This window comes from Lissotriton vulgaris, chromosome 10 (genome assembly GCF_964263255.1).
Source record: "Lissotriton vulgaris chromosome 10, aLisVul1.2, whole genome shotgun sequence".
Classification (NCBI taxonomy): domain Eukaryota; kingdom Metazoa; phylum Chordata; class Amphibia; order Caudata; family Salamandridae; genus Lissotriton; species Lissotriton vulgaris.
In genome coordinates, this window is record NC_141698.1 from 503,999,272 (window position 1) to 504,021,262 (window position 21,991).

At 49.2% G+C, this 21,991-nt stretch overlaps 1 protein-coding gene across 2 annotated transcripts in view; it reads right to left on the reverse strand.

The window, feature by feature from the left end:
* NUBP1 (NUBP iron-sulfur cluster assembly factor 1, cytosolic) overlaps positions 1-21,991 on the reverse strand; it is a 269,261-nt gene that overhangs the window by 195,891 nt on the left and 51,379 nt on the right. For both annotated transcript variants that reach the window (XM_086941360.1, XM_086941359.1), the window contains one exon: positions 21,801-21,869. In XM_086941360.1, the coding sequence (XP_086797486.1) occupies positions 21,801-21,869 (69 nt within the window). The remainder of the gene's footprint in view (positions 1-21,800; positions 21,870-21,991) is intronic.

The window sequence follows — 21,991 nt, forward strand, 5'->3', positions numbered from 1 at the left end:
GTTAAGGAATCTGCGGATAAATGGCTCTATCAGATATCTGCATACATCGACACTAGCACTCTACGGGATCGAAAGCCAAGTCCTCTATGCACGTAGTGTTGTTGTAACCGGGCTGCCTGTGGCTCCTTCGCCATGGCAAACAGGACAGGGGAAAGGGGACATCCCGGTTGGGTGTCTCTCGTGACAGGGAATGGGCTGATATCTGTCCGTTGAGTCGTAGGCTTGCCGTCGGAGACTGGTATAGCAGTGTTGTAAGGCGGATGAAATGGGGACTGTACCCTAATCGCAAGAGGAGGCTAAACAAGAAAGGCAACTCCAATGTGTCAAATGCTTTAGTTGCATCCAAGAGGGCGGCACCCGCTGCCAGTGTGGGCTCCACGCATTGCATAGTCGAGAACAGTGTTCTAAGATTATGCGCAGTTGACCGGCCTGGTACAAAGCCCGATTGGTCCGGGCAAATTGTATCTGGTAGGAGAGGACGTATTCGGTTGGCAATTAATCGTTATGAAGGAGGCAGTATTTGGGCCTATACTGATGCCTGGTACATATCGAACAGATGGGGGACCAGTAGGGTGGCATATTCTTTGTAAAAGGAGGCGGTTAAGCCATCCACACCAGAGGCTTTGTCATTTGGGAGACTATGAATGACCTGCAGGACTTCCTCCTCAGTAAAGAGTGAGTCCAAGTAAGTATTGTCTCTGCGCTTCATCAAGCCAAAGTAATTAAAAAGTATCGAAGTACTATATTAGCCTGCCTTCTGGGATCTCTCCTGTAGTGTGACATAAATTAGAATAGAAGTAGGTCAACGTGTCGAGTATGACCAGTGGGGTAGTTTGGTTTATTGATTGCTCACCCTGGAGTTCCGTTATGTAGTGTCTCAGACAGAGGGTTTTCCCTTCTAATTAGAACCAAGCATCGGAGATATAATGTTTGCCAAGGAAACCTTGGTTATAAATCCAAATATTTTAGAATTAATCATGCAAAGGTTAATAGGGACGTCTGTTCCTCAAAGTAATGGTGCAAACAGTAAGCAAGAACTGGATAAGTAAATGCCACCGGTCTATCCCCAGGGAGCTTCACTCTCCAATAACTGAAAGTGAGATTCTAAGTTAGAAGAAAGGGCAGGGCCTGATGTCAAGCATAAAGGGTAAAAGTATTTTTATATACGCTCAATACTGCCACAAACTTTACTTTTAGACCAAACTATGGAAAAAGTACTCACCCATGTTTTCAGGCTTTTAACAAGGGAAAAAAAAGAACATGAAGCCAGTAACCTATGATAACACAATCACTTTCCTGCTTATGATGCCAGTGGGAGAGAAGCAAATCTCCTACAGCCTTTGAAATGTACGGGATGTCTGCGATATCTGTGCAATATTTAAAAAACACACTTGAAACTGTCAGTAAATATGTTTACAAGCAGACAAATTTGAAACTGCACAGGGAATCCCACCAAGATGTCTTTTTCTGTTTTAAAAGCACTCCATAGAGTGGTCCAGAATTTTTTCTCCCACTAGCATTTTAGAAAGTGAATAGAATGTGTGATCCTTTCGAGCAGATTTCGGACCACATCTACAACCAGAGTTATTGTTTTTTATTTGGAATACAGAACACAAAAGGTATTAGATGATTCCTTTTTTCTTTTCTTTTTTTAGTGAAGTCTAGACTTAGGTCGCTTACCACCATCCTGTCTGCATGACTGGCTAAATAAATTAATAAAATGTGGTGGATATCTGTAAAAAAATAAATAGGAAGTATCTCTTGTGATCTAAGGAGGGATTTGCTGTTTTCAGATTGAATAACTTGAAATCCAAAAATCTTGGGATACTAAACTTGAAAATACAATTTCATTGCAAGCAACAATTGTGGAAAGGAACCAAATAATTTACTGTTGGATGTAAAAGAAACTAATAATTAATAATTGTTATTCATCAATAAAGCAAAACTGAGTGAAAGGCAAAGTTAAAGGAAAGGCGACAAGGTCACGTGGTGGAGTATCTTCCCACAAAATATTAAATTTCATTAACAACCATGGATTCCCTGAGAAAAATCATCAGATGGGTATATTTCTTTTGATAAACAGATTTTATTGAATTTTGTGCAGAAGGAAATTGGACAAACAATGAGCATGTTTGAGATAGTTAACAAAAATAAATTGCACTGGTCATTTGCAATCAGTTGATGCAGTAAGTTAATACAAAAAAACAGCAACATCAGCACTCCTGGTTTCAGTCACAACCACAATCTTATTGGCCCAACCATTTCCTCCATCTCGACCATGCTTTAGGGGCACCCCTTGGCCTCATATACCGGTTTCTCTAGCTGTACACACCAGTCCAACCATTGGCGCTAGTGAAAGAGTGGAAGGAGAAGGGGACGTCCAGCGTGTGGTGAAGTAACGTTTGGCGACCATAAGGGCCATTCCCAAAAAACCTCAATCAGCCCTTGTGCCTCCAGAGCCCTCAAGGACCCACAACAGAACCATTAAAGGGGTGAGAAGGACCTCCCATTAAAGCACCTCAGTTAGCTCCCCCACATTTGCAGTCCAGAAGTTTTGAATCATAGGGCATGACTTAACCTTGTGATAGAAATCGTCAGGAGCGGCACACAGCAGGGGCAGACAGGCTCAAGGAGGAGTCCTGATCAAGGGAGCAGAGCTGGGGAGAGATCGGCAGTGTAGAGGTAGTACATTTGAATCAACCGCAGTCTGGAGGAAATTGGGATAATCCTTGGCGCCATCAGTACATCGTGCCCGTCATCTTCTTTGGAGGGGTACTATCAAATCCTCCCATTTGGTTTTGAGATGGTTAGAGTGCCTGGGGTATTAATCAAAGTACAATAGATTTGGAAAATGTCTCCTTTGCCCAAATCACCCATCAGAAGCTTGGCCTCCAATGGGCTAAACTCGGAAAGAGAGTCAGTGTGTGGGACGTGAGAGTGAAATGTGTGTCTCAATTGGAGATAATTACAGAACTGTCTATGGGACAGCACGTAGGTGACTTCAAGTCTTGAGATTATTGCATTTGTGTCCCCAACCACATGTCCCAGGGTTGTAAAATCACAATAAGATCGCAGCACCCAAAGCCCTGTATTGCTGCCATCTCGACTTAACCAAGTTCCCTGGCAAAGGGGTGTTTGTTGCATGAGTTTGATGTTCCAATAAGTGTGTTGCCAGGATGCTCACCAACCAGATGGAGTTAGGGATAGGGGAGCCATAGAGCATGGAGAGAATCTGAGGGAATCCCCGAAGGGACAGCTTCAATTCGCAGGTAGGGTCCGACCATCCCCCTTTAAACCAGTTGTGGATGACTAGGAGATATGAAGGTAAATACCAGAGGTAGAGGCTGGCCATTCCCAGACTGCTGTCGAAGAGGCCACGCTAGCAGAGTGCATATGCCAGATGAGCCTTTAGCAGTTCCAGAGAAAGGAGGCCGCTACACTATCCAAGGCCCGAAACCATGTCCGAAACCATAGAGAAAGCGAGGGAGTATCAACATTTGAAATAGGCTATGCGGCCCATTTTATTCAGAGGGAGGACTACCATTTAAGCAAGGTCAGTTTTAGCCTTTCGTGCCAATGGCTCTATGTTAAGGGACCAGGTGAGTTCAGGGTGTAATGCAATCCAGATGCCCAAGTATTTAAAGCTAAGATGACGGATGAGTATGGTGTGTTGTCGATTGAAGCAGTCTGGGAAAGTGGCCAGGGGCACCAATACGGACATGAAGGGGATCGCCCTGAGACCTGATGCCTCCCTAAAACAATGTAGGAGGTGGAGATAAAGGGTTCCTCAAGTAAAGCAGGACATCATCTGCGTATAAACCTATGCGATCCTCATGGCCCTCACTGCACCTCCAACCACAGACCTGTGCATCAATACAGATGAGTTTCGCCAGTAGCTTGATCACAATCGCAAAGAGGAGCGAGGCAGAGGGCAACCCTGTCTGGTCCTTCGACCAATAGGGAAAGTGTGGGCGAGGACTCCATTGATCTGGACCCTCGCCGTAGGGTTGGATTAAAGGGCCTTGGCCATTCCACTGAAGCGAGGCCAATCCTGGCCCGTGCCAGCAACAGATGAAGGTAGCCCCAAGTCCACTGTATAAAATGCTTTTTCAAACTCAATGAAAAGCAAGGCTAGGTCTAGAGGCAATGGATATATGATGTTACAACGCGTCCTTTTACAACGCATACCATGACCACGGATCCATTACAACGCAGGTCATGTTACAACGCAATACCATTAAATCGTAAGTATAAATACAGGTAAGTAAATAAAAGTAATATTTAAAGTAAATAATTATTAATGTATTATTAATTTAAATTATTTATTATTAAAAAAATAAAACATATATTAATACAATTAATTTTAATTTTTTTAATTGTAAATATATATTAAAAATAACCCAGTACCCCAAAACCCAACCCCAGCCCTAAAACCTAAAAATACCCCTGTACCCCAAAACCCAAACCCAGCCCTAAAACCTAAAAATACCCCTGTACCCCAAAACCCAAACCTTAAACCTAAAAATACCCCTGTACCCCAAAACCCAAACCCAGCCCTGAAACCTAAAAATACCCCTAAAACCTAAAAATACCCCTGTACCCCAAAAACCAAACCCAGCCCTTAAACCTAAAAATACCCCTGTACCCCAAAACCCAAACCCAGCCCTAAAACCTAAAAATACCCCTGTACCCCAAAACCCAAACCCAGCCCTAAAACCTAAAAATACCCCTGTACCCCAAAACCTAAACCCAGCCCTAAAACCTAAAAATACCCCTGTACCCCAAAACCCAAACCCAGCCCTAAAACCTAAAAATACCCCTGTACCCCAAAACCCAAACCCAGCCCTTAAACCTAAAAATACCCCTGTACCCCAAAACCCAAACCCAGCCCTTAAACCTAAAAATACCCCTGTACCCAAAAACCCCAAAAAAGATAAACTTACCTATAATTATACTTACGATGTAATGGTATTGCGTTGTAATAGTACCTGCGTTGTTGTGAATAGCGTTGTAAAAGGATCCGTTGTAACATGACCTGCGTTGTAAAAAATCCGTGGTCATGGAATCCGTTGTAAAAAATCTGTGGTAACAGTTGTACACCAGAGGCAATAGGTGACGGTGGGCCAGGGCCATGTGAAGCTGCCAAAATCAGTGTCTTGTGCTACGGGTCGGCATGAAACCACATTGATCGGGATGTATAAATGTGCGTAGAACCTATTTGAGTCGGGTGGTCAGGAGGGTCGCAAAGATCTCAACTTCTCCATGAATGAGGGATATTGGACGATAATCGACACATGATGGAGATAGAGGCTGTGTTTTGGGGATCACCGCTTTCATGGCAGTGTCTAGCTCTACGGGAAAAGCACCCACCTTTCCAACCTCCTCGTTAAGGGCTAGAAGTTGCAGGGTCAGAATATTATGAAACACCCTGTAGTATTTTGTGGGAAAACCATCGGGACCGGGAGTCTTCCCAGGAGCCCTCTCCATCAAGGTTACCCAACCTCCTCAGCTGAAAAGGGCTTGTCTACTACTCCGGTCTCAATCGGAAAGAGGCATGAGAGGGGGACATCCTCAAGGACCTGAGAAGCGTAGGCCACGTCTCTCCAGGAGGGGCCAGTGTATAAGTGATGGGAATAGTGGGCAAATACCTTTGTAATCTCATGGAGTGTGTGGAGGGAGTTACTGCATTTGTCGGCTAACTCCGGCACTATCCTGTGTTTACTTGATGGTGGGAGGCTCACCAATATAGCAGTTTCCCATTCTTGTCTCCCCACCCATAGACTCTAGCCATCATGGCACACAAAATATGTTTGCCCGCTTCTAGTGGTTAGAGGCAAATTTCTTCACACTGAAGATTCAGTTGTCAGGAGGTATCGCCACTGGAATCCAAGAAGGGTCTTAAACCGGAGGGCACGTGCCTCCAGTTGAGTAATGTGAAGAGCACAGGCACGTTCCAGTTTGCAGATACGCCTCTTTGCAAACCCCAGTATAGTGGCCTGACAGCCCAGAGGCTGGCAATAATTCCGAACAAGCCCTCGTTATTGTGGAAATACGCTTGCAGTTCTTTATTCATGGCTTGGACGTAGGTGCTGTCCTGGAGATATTTGATATTTATTAATTTGTATAGCGCCCAAATCACCCCAAAGGGGTATCTCCGCGCTTGGATGGTTTTTAGAAGTTTCCTGAATTAAGGAAGGGTTTGGCAGTCGCGAAGCTGGCAGGGGAGTTCGTTCCAGAAAGTTGGGGCAAGATGGGTAAATGCTTTGCCACCCTTACAGGCCTTATTAATTCTTGGAGTGCAAAGGAGAAGCTTGGTTCCAGATCTGAGGGGCCGAGAGGGAGTGTACCTGGTCAGTTTGTTGGACAGGTAGGAAGGACCCAAGCCATTGAGAGCTTTAAAAACCATGCAGCTGGGGGCGTGGTCAAGATGGCGGCGAGGTAGGACGCACCGCTTTGAGCTCCTGCCCGCCGTCCGCTATTTCATCAAGTTTCCAGAGTCTCGGTCAGCACTGGGGCCGCCGGAGTGACCCCGCGGGTGAGCGCTAACAGCGGAGCACCCTCTGCAGCAGTCCTGCTCACCTGATCTTCCCTTCCTTGGGATCCGACTTGCAAGGGCCTGGACTGCGGTGACCCTGCCCTTTCCTCATGAGCTGAACGGTTGCGGGGCTCGCGGGTTTTGCATGAGCTGAGCCGGCCTCCTCTTCCTTTGCCCGCAGCGCCAGTCTTTGGGAGGGGATCCGTCGGTGGCCTCTACTAGCGAGCCTGCACCCTGGGGGTCCAGCCGCCGCCCGGAGCAGACGTGGCCAGAACCTCAGGGGGACACATCCCCGGCCTCGAGTAGCGGAGCAGCCGCCGGGCCGGGAAGAAACCATGGCAGACGCCCGATCTCCTGGCTGGGGTCTGCTACGGTAGAGGATGTCAACTGACTTGTTCTGCACACATGACGGCCCGGTAAGCCCAAGACGAACGCTCTCAGACCTGGGTTTGCCGACGCGGGCTGTACCGCAGCGGGTGCGACCTTCTGGGGCGCCCAGCAGCACGGTCCTCCAGCCTAACGTTGGCCCCCTTGTGGCAGCGGGAGGTATTGCGGGGATCACCGGGAGATTTCCCCAGCTAGACGCGGTTGTGCCGACTTCCACTCCCTGGGGAGCCTGGTGGAGACACAATGTACGGACCCCTTTACCTGCGCAACCGGGAGCCTGCAACCGTATTGTTGGACCCTGCTGGCGGTCTGCTGATTTTGCCGCTCTGCCCGCAGTGCTGACTTTGTTTGATGAGCTGGTGCCTTGGGAGGGGATTAGTGGAGAGGGGTCTGTTGATGCACGAGGATATCCCCCCCCCCCCCCCCCCCCCCCATTTCTGACTGGCCTTGAGGCAAGGGCGGTGAGCTTGCTGCCAGCACGTTGGATGAGCCCTGGGAGAGGCTGTGGATCATGTGGGGGCCTGCCTAATTCCTCTCCGCTCCATCCCAGCTGTAGCCCTGCAGCTTGCCTGTGAATCCGGATGCTGGTGAATTAACTTGTCTGCTGGTCTTTGCTATGGACTGGTGGGCTCCTGGGCGTCCCCCGTCCACCCTCGCTGCTGGGACAGGGCACCCCTGCTAGAGGGGTATCAATTGGCACCGTCTAGTGATGGCCTCGAACAAGGCTAAGAAAGTCAAACCCCTGAAGGATATTTTTGGCTGCTCGCAGTTCATTCCTAACATGGCCAGTGGCAACCCCCAGAATGCTTCGCCAGTCCCAGCGACCTACTCAGGAGGAGAACCGATCACCAAGGCATTCTTGGAATCTCTGTTCTCAGCCCTCCGAGAAGATCTCCAGACGGTGAAGAAGATCTCACAGCAGAGATAAAGGATATCCGAGGGGATGTGGACAGCATTGGAGAGCGGGTGGCAACGTTGGAGGACCGGGGTGACAACAACGTGACTGAACTTTCCAATCTTCAGCAGGATGTATTGCGCCTACATGACCAGCACCTCGATATGCAACTTCATCTGGAGGACTTCAACATCGCTACCGCAGGCATAACATCCGCATAAGGGGATTGGGTGCGCAGTAGCAACCAGCGACCTCTTTAAGTTTACTGGGGAGCTTTTCAACTACATCCTGAGTAACTCAACTGACACTGTGATTAAGCTGGCTAGAGCACACAGAGTGGGCCCCCCTCAAGCGCACAATGCTCCACTGGCAGACATCCTGGTCTCCGTTCACGACTTTAAAACAAAGGAGGCCATCCTCACCAAGGCGAGATCTATGCACCCTATCCAATTCCAAGACCATGCACCAGTGCTTTTCCAGGATTTATCGGCAGTGACATTGCAGCGGTGTCTGCAGTTTCGCTCAGTCGCGGAACACCTCGGCCAGATGGGAATCTCCTACTCCTGGGGCCTGCCTTTTAGACGTATTTTTCGCCACAACGGCAAGCTGACTCAATTGCGATCTCTCACTGACGCTTGTCGCCTTTTGGGACTCTCCCCACCAAGTGAGGAAGACGATCCTCACAGCACACATTCTGGGCCAGACTCCACACCCTCGGGTTGGAAACGATAGGGCAGACGGAGACGAAATTGGCGCCCAGATAAGACGGAAATTGCACGGGGTCAGCGAGCTGCTCTCGAGACCACGCTGGAGGCGACAGCGGGGACTCAATCCGAGGACTTGTGAAGAGGCAAGTGTGCCCGGTTTTCTTCATATGCCTCCTTGGGCGGGCGGGACAGGTGTCTCCACTTTTGGCCACAATATGGACCCCATTAAAAAGTTCCACTGGACACCATGCGGTGACGGACTAGAGTTTTTCTTGTTGTTCATTCTATATTTTTATGCTCTAACTTATTGCCGGAGCCGGTTTAATGGGGGTTTCTTTTATTTTGGGTTGGGACTTCCTCGTCCACCTCCCCTACCTGTCCTGACTGTCATAGAAGGCCTACACCGTGCTCCTTATCCCCTCATCTTGCTGGCGTTAACGCTTCCCTTCATAGCTCTCTCCGAGTTTCATTTCCCTGATGCCTCCCACCACACTAAAAATTCTCACTCTGAATGTTAGATGCCTGAACAACCCTATCAAGCGCAGAGCGGCCCTTTCCTGTCTGGAGCACACCAAAGCAGACATTTGCCTCCCGCAGGAGACCCACCTCTTGTTCAAAGATTGTTATCGGCTGAAATCCCGCATATTCCCGATCCAAAAATTTTCATCAGGGCCTTCTAAGTCAGCAGGGGTAGCCATTCTGGTGTCACGGTCCTTTCCAGGCAAAATAGTGCAGAAGGAAGCGGAGATCAGAGGTCGGCTTCTCACATACCAATTCATGGTGGGGAGGACGTCATTTATTGTGGGATCTATATATGCTCCCAACGACGGCCAAGAAAGGTTCCTCCATGATGCCCTCACTGACGCCACGGGCACCACAGAGCCTAGAATCACTCTGGGGGTGACCTGAATTTAGTTTTTGACAATAGGTCTGATCGTTCATGTCAATGTGTGGGACAGACCGGTGCTCTCTCAGAGGCAGGGATTACCCGGGTAGCAGAATTAGGGTTGGTTGATCTCTGGAAACAGTTTCATCCACACAGCCGGGCATACACTTATTACTCAGGGGCACATAAAACTTATGCCAAACTTGACAATTTTCTCTGCTCACATTCCTCGCAGGCGCTAGGGACAGAGGTTAAAATTATGACTGCTTTCTTATCAGACCATGCGCCAGTCCATGCGACGTTCAGACTCCCACCCATGCAGCAAACCATCCGCCAGTGGCACCTGCGTGATACCCTTCTCCAGAGGTTCACAGTACTACAACAGGTCCAGAAAGCGATCAAAGAGTATCTCAAGCACAATGCTAACAATGACACTGCTCTATTGAAGCAACGGGCAGCTCACAAGGCTGTTCTATGGGGGGGTTTTATCGCCATCGCCACAGCCAAAAATGTTGAGCGCAGTCGCAAAAGAGCTGATCTTACCCAGCAGGTACAGGAGCTCAAGCAAATTCATCAGAGAGCGGGAGCACATAGGATCTGGCGCCAATTGTGCGCAGTAAGGCAACAGTTGGCAGCTCTCGATCAAGACAGAGCGGAATTCGCAGCCCTTCGGCTGCGTCACTCATTCTACACTGGAGGAGATAGGTGTGGTCGTCTTTTAGCACACAAATTACGTGATGCCAGGCAGTATTGGAGCATCCAGGCTATTCGCACGAAGGGTGGGGAGTTAACGACGGAGGATTCCGAAATAGCAGAGACCTTCCTTGATTTTTATGCACAGCTCTATACCGGTCAATGCCTGGATCCCTCTTGTAGTGCGGATTAGGTAGCAGCAGCAGGCCTGCCATCTCTTACACCGACGCAGGTTGACCATTTGGATAGGGACATCAGAACAGAGGAAGTTATAGCAGCCATCTCACGTCTCAAATTGGGCAAATCCCCAGGGCCTGATGGCTACACAGCAGCTTTCTATAACACCTTTTGCTCCCTGGTAGCCCCGCTCTTGACAAAACTATTCAGTCCTTTCGCGCAGGTTGGGGTCATATTAGACGAAATGCTCGAAGCCGCCATAGTGGTCATTCCTAAGCCTGGTAAGGACCTCACATCCTGTGGAGCATATAGGCCGATATCTCTTCTTGATATAGATATCAAGCTGTACACTAGTATACTTGCTTCCCGGCTGGCACCACTTATGCCCTCTTTAATAGAACCGGACCAGGCGGGATTTATCCCGCAGCGCCAAACAAGTGATAACACCAAAAGAGTTCTCCACCTGATTGAGAAGGCCTCTCGGACGCAAGCGGAGTACATGTTGCTCACTCTTGACGCCGAGAAGGCCTTCGATAGGGTCCACTGGTCCTATTTGGAACAAGTTCTTATGCGGGTGGGAATGGGTGAGAAACTACGCACCTGGATTCTTAACTGCTATAGGTTCCCTAAAGCTACAGTCAGGGTGAATGGACAAACATCTTCGCAGTTTCCTCTTAGCAGGGGCACTAGGCAGGGGTGCCCGCTCTCCCCCTCTTATTTGCCTTATATATGGAACCCTTAGCCTTACGGATTAAACGTAACCCTCTAATAACCGGTATCAAATTTGGTGGGGACATACATACTATAAGCCTGTAAGCAGATGATATTTTGATTTCTCTATCAGACCTGATCCCTGCCCTGAGATCCCATATTTTATGAGTTGGATGGTTTAGCATCAGCCTCAGGGTTGAAAATTAACTTGGGAAAATCAGAGGCGCTTAATCTTTCCTTATCTTCATCCGCCTTAACGTGCCTTCAAGACGAAAACTCCCTTCAATGGTCCTCAACGTCGGTCTCATATTTAGGGATTCAATTAGGCACTAATATTCCCTCCACAGTGGCTATCAACGATGCCAACTTACGCACACTTATTTGTCAGGAATTGGCTCAATAGAAACACCATTTACTCTCCTGGCTTGGTAGGATAGCTGCTATTAAAATGACTGTCCTTCCCCAGATCCTATATATATTCCAGACCTTGGCTCTTTCTCCACCCATTGGATGGATTAAACAGATTCAGGGTGAGTTAGGGCAATTCATATGGCAAGGCCAAAAACCAAGGCTAAAGCACGCCATAGCGATCCTCCCACCAGAAGAAGGCGGTTTGGGCGTCCCCAACATAGAACTGTATTTTTACGCCTCCCAACTGCGATACCTAGTACAATGGCATCGCCTAGAATCCGAGAAATGCTGGCTATTTCAAGACCAAGCAGTGGCTGCCACACCTCTACAGAGAATACCATTTCTCCCGAAACACCACCGACCACCCAATCTTTATGCATCTTACATCACCCGCCCGATATTGGACGCCTGGGATCGCACTAACGTCAAGTACTATCTAACCACCTTCCCTTCCCCGCTCTCCCCCTTATTCGATAATCCGGACTTTCAACCGGGCATGGATGCCACTGCGTTCTCTGCATGGCGGGCCACAGCTTGCCGTTCCTTGGGTCATCTCTTTGACTTAGATGGCGTGATGTTCTTCTCACAGCTTAAAGAAGAGTATGGCATTACAGAAGCGAAGCGTCTGCGATATCTGCAGCTCCGTCACTGGGCACTACATCCACAGGTTAGACCTGAGGCTCAATGCTTTTTGACTATCTAGGAAAATTGCTTATAACACGCACGTCAGACAAAAAACTTATATGAGACCTTTATAAGATGATGCCGTCGAAGGATAAACTATATAAAACAATGGGGTTGTCCAGTCTAGTGCAGAACCTGGGGATTAATACTACAAGCGAAACAATGGTTCTGCCACTCTTACAAATCAAAAATTATTTATAAGCAATTATGTCTCTCCAAATGGATGAGAACAGTCAACAAATGAGCAGGCACGATGTACCTTATGTCCAAACCATAAAACGTAAAACTCTTACATTATTTTCCCGATATATTTGTTTTATCAGTAAGTGTAAACCTATTTTAGTACATATATTTACATACACACAACAGTTCTTTGGAACTAACATTTAGGACTTCAAAGTGAACAACACATTCCACAAGATACATGGACATATACTACATAGAAAAATTATATCTAAACACAGTGCGATGTTTTGAAAGAAGAAAAAAGAAATATCAGCCCAGTGAGTGATTAATCATTAGTTTGTTGTCCTGGGCGATCATCAACACTTGAAAATAAAGCGTCGACGTTTCGACCCCTGAACAAAATGCGATATTATAACCGTCTTGGTGGGGTCTTCCTCGGGACTAACTAGAAGGTCTGTGTGCAGCCTTTATTGGGCTCCTATTCGCGACACTGTGGTCCTAATCACGTGCGGTCAGTGATCTGGTCACTTCAAGAATTAATCATGTAAGTCATTCCTCCGGCGTCAGGCGCACGGGGCTCCATGTGGGATTCTTTATAATCCAAGGGGGCCTGCCGCCTTCTCTCACGGCCCTTCTATTGACTCCAAAAGGATTAATATTCGCCTTTTTGTAACTTGGAAAATTATTCTTCCTATCCTTCAGAGCGACGGGCAGCCCTCGTCGTCAGTATCGTGTTTGTGAAGGTCAATAGAAGGGCTGTGAGAGGAGGCGGCAGGCCCCTCGGATTTCCCCTTCTTATTTATAAAGAAACCCACATGGAGCCCCCTGCGCCTGACGCCGGAAGAATGACTTAAAGGCTGCACACAGACCTTCCAGTTAGCCCAGAGGAAGACCCCACCAAGACGGTGATAATATCGCATTTTGTTCAGGGGTCGAAATGTCGACGCTTTATTTTCAAGTGTTGATGATCGCCCAGGATAACAAACTAATGATTAATCACTCACTGGGCTGATATTTCCTTTTTCTTTTTTCAAAACTTCGCACTGTGTTTAGATATAATTTTTCTATATAGTATATGTCCATGTATCTTGTGGAATGTGTTGTGACATGTAAATATTTTAATGTTTGTGCACTTTGAAGTCCTAAATGTTATTTCCAAAGAACTGTTCTGTGTGTATGTAAATATATGTACTAAAATAGGTTTATACTTACTGATAAAACAAATATATTGTGAAAATAATATGAGTTTTGCGTTTTTGGTTTGGACATAAGGTACATCATGACTGCTCATTTGTTGACTGTTCTCATCCATTTGGAGAGACATAATTGCTTATAAATAATTTTTGAGCTGTCGAAGGATAAACGCACCTATAATGCTAGCAGGGAGCGTTGGGAGCGGGAGCTAGGCAGATCTCTGACCTATAAGGAGTGGGAGGGTTTATATATTACAGGGCAAGCCACTCTGTTTATCACTCAGGACTCACTGAGATACTGATAAAATTGGCTACATATTGGTACTATACACCTGAGCGGATTCATGAATATGACCCGAGACAGAGCGCCAAGTGTTAGAGGGTTTGCGGGAAGACGGGGACTTTGAACATGTTCAATCATACTGGGAACAGATTCTAGATTAGAGTCACCCACTTAGAGACTCAGCTTCCCAGATTCCCTGCATATATTTTACTAGGACTGTCTAATCCCCTTACCTACCCACTCAAAGCCAGGAGGGGTCGTTTGATTGCCATCGCTATAGGCTCAGCCCTCCAGAATATACTGATACATTGGCGATCTTCCCAAACCTCTACTTTCACAGGGTGGCTACACTGCTTGTGGCATGTTTTGGGTATGGAGAAATTAACACTCACACTTGCAGGTAAAGGAGCCAACTTTAGAGAGCTATGGCAACCCTTCATATCCCTTCTTACATCAGAATTTCGCGACCTGTCGTGCCCCAGGTATCTAAGGCTCCTGCACCTTTCTGATCCTCCATGATCAGACTTATGGTGTTGTATAACATCCTAGAGGCTTCAGTTATCCCTTCACTGTTCCTTTTTCCGGTGGACGAGGATGGGGGTGGGGGGAGGGTAGTATAAGTTTCCTGTATTGTTCTGGGTTATGTGTTTACTTTGACATGCTCTGCTCATATCGCACAAAGCACTCTTGTTTATCTACCACTGCTGTGTATCGCTACTCATGTTGAGCCGCTTTCGAAGAGCGGATGGATTTGTTATATGTTGAAGAAAATTCAATAAAAGATTTAAACCATAAAAACCATGCAGCTGATTTTGAATTTCACCAGTTTTCTTATAGGGAGCCAGTGGAGTTTGTTGAGGAGTGCAGTTGAGTTTGTTCTGGGCGAGGCATTTGTAACTAGTCGGGCTGCCGTATTCTGGACTACTTGCAACTTGTTTAAGGCAGCCTCACTGGCCGAGGCCAGCAATGAGTTACAGTAGTCCAGACGGCTTAACACTAGGGCTTGCATCAGTGTTTTTCTTGTAGAGGAGGGTAACAAAGGAAATACTCTTCTGAGTAGGCTGAGTGTGTGAAAGAAGGTACCCGCTGTAGTAGCGGCGTGAGCTTTGAGAGTAAGATTCTGGTCAATCCAGATTCCTAAATTCTTGACCACTTCTTTTGGAGAGGGGGCCGCGCCCAGCTCCTCTGGCCACCACCTGGGAGACCAACTTATGGCTGCTCTTCCAAACAACACAATCTACGATTTTTCTGCATTCAGTTGAAGGAAGTTGGTTCTCATCCAGGTGGCAATGGTCTTCATGCCCTCTGAAAAGATGAGTTGTATATCGGGACTGGATTTATCAAAGGTGAGGAGGAGCTGGGTGTCGTCTGCGTAGGAGATGGGACTAAACCCAAGGTTCCTCATTAGGTTAGCCAAGGGAGTAACATAAATGTTAAAGAGGGTAGGGCTCAAACAGGAGCACTGCGGTACTCCCTTGGTAACTTTTGTGGTTTTAGATCTAAAGGTGCCTAATATGACTGTCTGGGTTCTGTCTGTTAGAAAGTCAGCCAGCCATTTTAGTGCATACCCCTGTACGCCAATGTCCTGCAGTCTCTCCAGTAGGATACGGTGCGAGATGGTGTCAAACACCGCCGATAGGTCAAGCAGCACCAAGAGTGCCGCCTGACCTTTGTCCAGGGCCATTCTGATGTGATCCGTTACCTCTATCAAGGCAGACTCGGTACTGTGCTTGGCCCAGAAACCTGACTGGGAGACATCCAGGCATTGCGATGTTTCAACAAATTCTGACAGATGCATGTTTATATGCTTTTCAAGAAGCTTCCTCTCAGGGGGGAGCAGACAGATGGAACGATACTTGGACAGTTCGGCAGTGGGGACCTTAAGGTTTTTACGAGTGTAAACAATGTGAGCTGCTTTCAATCAATCAATCAATCATGGTATTTGTAAAGCGCGCTACTCACCCGTGAGGGTCTCAAGGCGCTGAGAGGGGGAGGGGGGTGGGGAGTTTTGCTACTGCTCGAAGAGCCAGGTCTTGAGGAGTCTTCTGAAGGCGAGTAGGTCTTCGGTCTGCCGTAGGTGGGTAGGTAGGGTGTTCCAGGTCTTGGCGGCGACGTAGGAGAAGGATCTGCCGCCGGAGGTTGTTCGTTGGATGCGGGGGACGGCGGCGAGGGCGAGGCTAGCGGAGCGGAGCTGGCTGGTGGGGGTGTGGAAGCGGAGTCTGCTGTTCAGGTAGGCTGGTCCGGTGTTGTGGAGTGCTTTGTGTGCGTGGGTGAGGAGTTTGAAGGTGATCCTCTTGTCGACGTGGAGCCAGTGTAGGTTTGTCAGGTGGGGGGGTGATGTGGCTGCGGCGGGGGACGTTGACGATCAGTCGGGTGGAGGCATTTTGGATGCGCTGTAGTCGTCGTAGGTGTTTGGCTTGGATTCCGGGGTAGAGTGCGTTGCCGTAGTCCAGCCTGCTGCTGACGAGGGCCTGTGTCACCGTTCTTCTTGTTTCAGTCGGTATCCACTTGTACATCCTGCGGAGCATGCAGAGGGTGTTGTAGCAGGAGGAGATAGCGTTGACCTGTTTGGACATGGAGAGTGAGGAGTCGAGGATGAATCCTAGATTGCGTGCATGGTATGTGGGTGACGGTGCTGTCCCGAGAGTGGTCAGCCACCAGGAGTCGTCCCAGGCCGAGGGGTTGGGTCCGAGGATGAGGACCTCAGTCTTGTCTGAGTTCAGTTTCAGTCGGCTGCTCCTCATCCAGTCGGCGATGGCCTTCATTCCATCATGGATGTTGGTATTGGCGGTGCGTGGGTCCTTGGTGAGGGAAGAGGATGAGCTGAGTGTCGTCGGCGTAGGAGATGATGTTGAGGTTGTGGTGGTGGGCCACTTGGGCCACTTGTGCGTGGGGGGGCATGTAGATGTTGAACAGCGTTGGGCTGAGGGAGGAGCCCGGGGGGACGCCGCAGATGATGTTGGTGGCCTCGGATTGGAAGGGTGGGAGGCGGACCCTCTGATCTGCCGGAGAGGAAGGATGTGGTCCAGTCGAGGGCCTTCTCTTGGATACCGGCTTCTTGGAGGCGTGTTTTTAGAGTGTGATGGCAGACCGTGTCGAAGGCGGCCGAGAGGTCCAGGAGGATGAGGGCTAATGTTTCGCCGTTGTCTAATTGGCGCCTGATGTCGTCTGTGGCGGCGATGAGGACAGTCTCTGTGCTGTGGTTTCGTCTGAATCCGGATTGGGACGGGTCCTGAATGTTGTTGTCTTCGAGGTGGCGGGTCAGTTGCATGTTGATGATTTTCTCGATGACCTTCGCCGGGAACAGGAGCAGGGAGATGGGCCGGAAGTTCTTGAGGTCCTTGAGGTCCGCCTTGGGTTTCTTGAGGAGGGCGTTGATTTTGGCGTGCTTCCAGCTTTCCGGGAATGTCGCTGTTTCGAAGGAGAGGTTGATGACCTTCCGTAGTTGGGGGGCAATAACTGCGTCTACCTTGTTGAATATGTGGTGTGGGCACTGGTCTGTCGGAGATCCTGAGTGGATGGAGTTCATGACCTTGCGTGTCTCGTCGTTGCTGACGTTGGACCAGGAGGTAAGGCGGTTGGCGTTGTTGGTGTTCGGAGGAGGGGTGGAGTCTGGCGTGGTCGGGTCGGTCGTGGTGTTGAAACGGTCGTGGATGTCAGCGATCTTGCGGTGGAAGAAGATGGCAAGTGAGTCGCACAGTTCCTGTGAGGGCGGGATGTCGTTGGTGTTGGTGCTGGGGTTGGATAGTTCTTTAACGATGCGGAAGAGCTCTTTGCTGTCGTGTGCGTTGTTATCCAGGCGGTCTTTGAAGGAGGACCTCTTGGCTGATCTGATGAGGTGGTGGAGTCTGCGGGGGGCGTCCTTGTTGGCTGCGTGGTTGTCCTGTGTACGTTCGTAGAGCCATTTCTTCTCCAGTTTCCGGCATGCGCGCTTGGAGGCCAGGAGCTCGTCGGTGAACCAGGTGGCTCTCTTGCCGGCGTGGCTGTTGGAGGGTTTCTTCAGTGGGGCGAGGGTGTTGGCACAGGCGTTGATCCACTGTCTGAGGTTGCGGGCTGCGGCGTCTGAGTTGGTGGGTTATGGGAGAGGGTGGTGAGCAGCTGGTCTTCGGTGACTTTGCTCCAGCCGCGGCAAGGCAGCTGTTGGGTGCGGTGGAGTGTGGTTGGTTTTTTGAAGGTGAAGTGAATACAGCGGTGGTCGGTCCAGTGGGGTTCGGTGGTGTGGTCGAAGGTGATGTGGGTGCTTGTGGAGAAGACGGCGTCCAGTGTGTGGCCGGCGGCGTGGGTGGGTGCTGTGACGAGTTGTCTGAGGCCGAGGTTGCCGATCAGCGTGGTGGAGTTGACGTCGTCGTTGTTCTCGAGGTGAAAGTTCAGGTCCCAGAGGAGGATGTAGTCAGTGGAGGCGAGTGCGTGGGTGCTGGTGAGGTCGGCGATGGAGTCGCTGAACTGGGCCCGGGGTCCGGGGGGTCTGTAGACGAGCGTTCCTCTGAGGGTGGTGTTGGGGTCGGTTAGGATCCGGAAGTGCAGGTGTTCGGCGGCGTTGAGGGTGTCGTCTGCGTGGGTGGTGACCTTGAGGGTGGACTTGTGGACAATGGCAATTCCTCCTCCGATGCCGTTGGCGCGGTCCCTGCGGGTGATCTTGTAGCCATCTGGGATGGCAATGGCGATGTCTGGTGCAGAGGAGTCGTTCCACCACGTCTCGGTCAGGAAGGCTACGTCCGGGGAAGTGGCGTCGAGCAGGTCCCAGAGCTCGATGGCGTGTCTGCGTGCGGAGCGGGTGTTGAGGACTTTCGGGGAGGCCTGGTTGCAGCGTTGGTCTCGGCCAGTGTTGAGAGCGTGGAGAGAGTTGGCGTCGTAGCTGAGGCTGGGTATGGTTCGATGGGGTGCGCGGGGTCCAGGGGGTTCTGGCGCAGGGCACGGTCCAGGCGCGGACGGGTGCAGACGGGCTTGCCTCTGGCGCGCCTCCGGCGCAGCGTCCTGCATTAAGAAGGGGTGGAGGGAGGGAGGAGCAGCTGGGAGGCGGGTGGCGGGAAGCGAATGAGAGAGGAGGGGGGCGTGGCCGCAGGGGACGCAGAGGCGGGAAAGGAATGCGGGGAGCGGGGTGGCAAAAAACTAAAGGCACAGCAGAAGGAAACAGGCAACAAAAACACAGGCAACAGTTATTTAAGCAGCGCACAGAAAAAAGGCAATAAATACAGGCAGCAAATAAAGGCAACAGTCACTAAAGCAGTGCACAGAGAAAACAGGCAACAAATACAATACAAATACGGGAAACAGCCACTGAAGCAGCGCACAGAGAAAACAGGCAACAATACCATAAAAATACGGGGAACAGGCAGCAGATCAGACCGAATACTTACCGCCCACCACTGGGCCACCAGGGATGAGGCGCAGGCGGGAGCCTGCGGGTGGAGGAGGGCCTCGAACTCCCAGCAGCAGCGAGGGACAGCAAACCTGGGGGAAGTCTGTCAGCCTTCAAGGAGCTATTGAGAATGCAGCATATGGGTGTGGCTAGTTGTTTAGATAGTCTGGAAAAGATCTTAGCAGGGATTACATCTAGGGGGATCCGGATTTAACTCTGGTAAGGAGAGATTCAACCTCTACTGGAGTGAGTGAGGGAAAGCATTGAATATGAGAGGTGCTAGTGTGTGGGGTAGGGTATACTGTATTGGGGGAAGATGGAATGCCATTGGAAATGATGATTTTACGATAAATGGCTTCCACTTTCTCGGTTAGAAAGGAGGCTATATTGTCGTACAGCGACTGTGAGGAAGTCTTTGCAGTGTTACATGCCTTGGGGTTTGTGTAGGTCTTCAAGATATGAAGCTTGCATGCGGATTTTTGATTTTTATGATAAAAGGACAGTGCAGCTTTGTATCTCTCTCCGTCTTGTACGGTGTGTGAGTGTCGCCATTTCCGTTCCAATTTTTTACATTGGCTCTTTTCAGTTCGGAGCGAAGGAGAGAACCAGCTAATGGGAATGAGTCTGGGAGGGTGGGTCTGTGGTTTCATTGGGGCTACGTTATCTATGGTGGGTAGTACAGTGGAATTAAAATGAGCTAACTGTTCTTCTACACTATAAGTGTAGGTTTTAATGTTCCAGGAAGAAAAAGGGGTCAAGAATTGGTCAGGCTTTAGTTTGTGCCAAGGTTTGTACCAACGTGTAGTGTGGGATGTGGAGGTGGCATGATTTCTGGGACTCATAAGCTGGAAATTCACCAGAGAGTGGTCGGACCAGGTAAGGAGAGTGGTCGGATCAGGTCAGGGGACAGGTATCTCCACAGCTGTTGTTTGGGGAATTGGTTAAAATAAGGTCTAGAGTGTGCCCTGCAGAGTGGGTAGGGGCGTTGTTGATCTTCAAGAGGTCCAACGTGGCTAGGCCTTCAAGGTAGGCCGTAGCCTCAGGATTGGAGGCATTCTCACTGTGGATATTAAAGTCCCCCAGGACAGGAAGTTTTGGGTGAAAATTACATGGGGGAGATGGGTTCCATCAGTTGGCTGGTAAAACCTAGTAACTGGACTGGGGGGTCTATAAACGAGAGCCTCTTTCCAGCTATGTTGTGGGTGTAGGTCGAGTCTGAAAACCAGGCATTCTATTGCATCCGTGCATATCTGATCTAGAATGGAGATAGATATGGATTCCTTATATATTAAGGCTATGCTATCCCCTGCCCGGTCTGGCCTATCTAGTTTTAGAATTCGGTAGCTCTCAGGAGTGCCACCGCAAAAGAGGGATTTGAGGAGGGATTGAGCCAGGTTTCGGTACGAAACCAGATGAGGGGGTCTTTTTCGGTCAGGAGATCCAATATGTTCATGGCATGTTTAGGGAGGGATCTGATGTTGGCTAAGAAGCAGTTCCGGCCAATGTTGGTGGGCTGGCTCTGGACATGGTCCTGTGATGTATTCCCGTAGGGCCCAAATTCTTTAGCCAGTTCAGGGAGCATACCATGAGGCGGAGTATCTTTGGAATTAATGCTCTGGAATCTACACATCCTGCAGGAAAAAGGCACCAAGGCGCCAAATGTGTTGGGAAGTATCTCTGGGGGAACGAAGATGGAAGAGGAGAGAAGCATGATCAGCTATACCCGAGAGAGAATCTGGGCATGAGAAATGGCAAGACAATCAAAGGCGGGCATGAAGCGAGTTATAGTCGTGAATGGGAGTAATGTGCAGTTGATGTGTATGTATATTGTCCGCGCCCCAGGTTCCACATACTCCACGGGTCGCAGAGACCCAAGGCAGTGGCCCAGACAAAGAAACAACTGACATCTGTGTGCCTGGACGTCGAGGGAGGTCCTGCGGGATCATCTCTGGGATGAGCATTGCGTTGAAGTCCCCACCAATCACCGCCGCCCCTACAGAAGATCCAGAACAATCTTGGACAGGTCACAGATAAAGGTGCCCAGGGCCGCTGACAAAGCGTACACACTTACCAGATTGATAGTCTGGCCTTCGAGCATCCCAGTAAGAGCAAGAAAGTGGCCCTGTGGGTCGCAGACTTCGCAGGAAACAGCGAGGGGGAAGGAACGGCATACCAAAATGGCCACTCCGTGGGATCCACGAGTATTGCCCACGTGAAAGACCCCATCGTATCCCTTACGTGCCAGGAAGAGGCATCCGTTACCTCTAAGGTGTTTTTCTTAAAGCAGGAACACTGCGGGGAGTTGTCGGTGGGCAAAGGTAAGGACCGCGATTCGCTTTACCTGGTCATTAACGTTCCACGAAAAGATAGGGAAGGATGCCGTCACGGGGTGATAAGCGTCTTGTGTTACAAGGAGGAGAGGAAGGAAAACACCCCGACAGCTATGCGGACAGGAGCGCACGTTTGCAGTGTGGGGTAGAAGCCAGGCCTCTGCAAGTACCGCACACAATAAAGTGTGGATAGGATGTTGAGGGCTAACTCAGCATTATGACAAAGTGGAAATTTAAAGGCCAGAAAATACAGTCTCATCACTAGTCCAAATCAAATACCTTACCCATTTACATTTTTTTTTTTAAAGATGTTTTTCTTGACACGCAATTCAGTTTAATTGTAGGAACAAAATGCTTCTTTACCTGTTCTCCTTCAAGGCCCATCATTTTTGGGATTGATGGCCCGCAAATATCAACGTCTAGGAGGGCTACCTAAAATAGATAAATGTAGAATTAGAAACATATTTCTTTTTTTAATTGTTATTATGTATAATGTTATACTTGTACACCTTGTAGAACATTCCACATCAGTACACAAAACGTTGCAGTGAAAA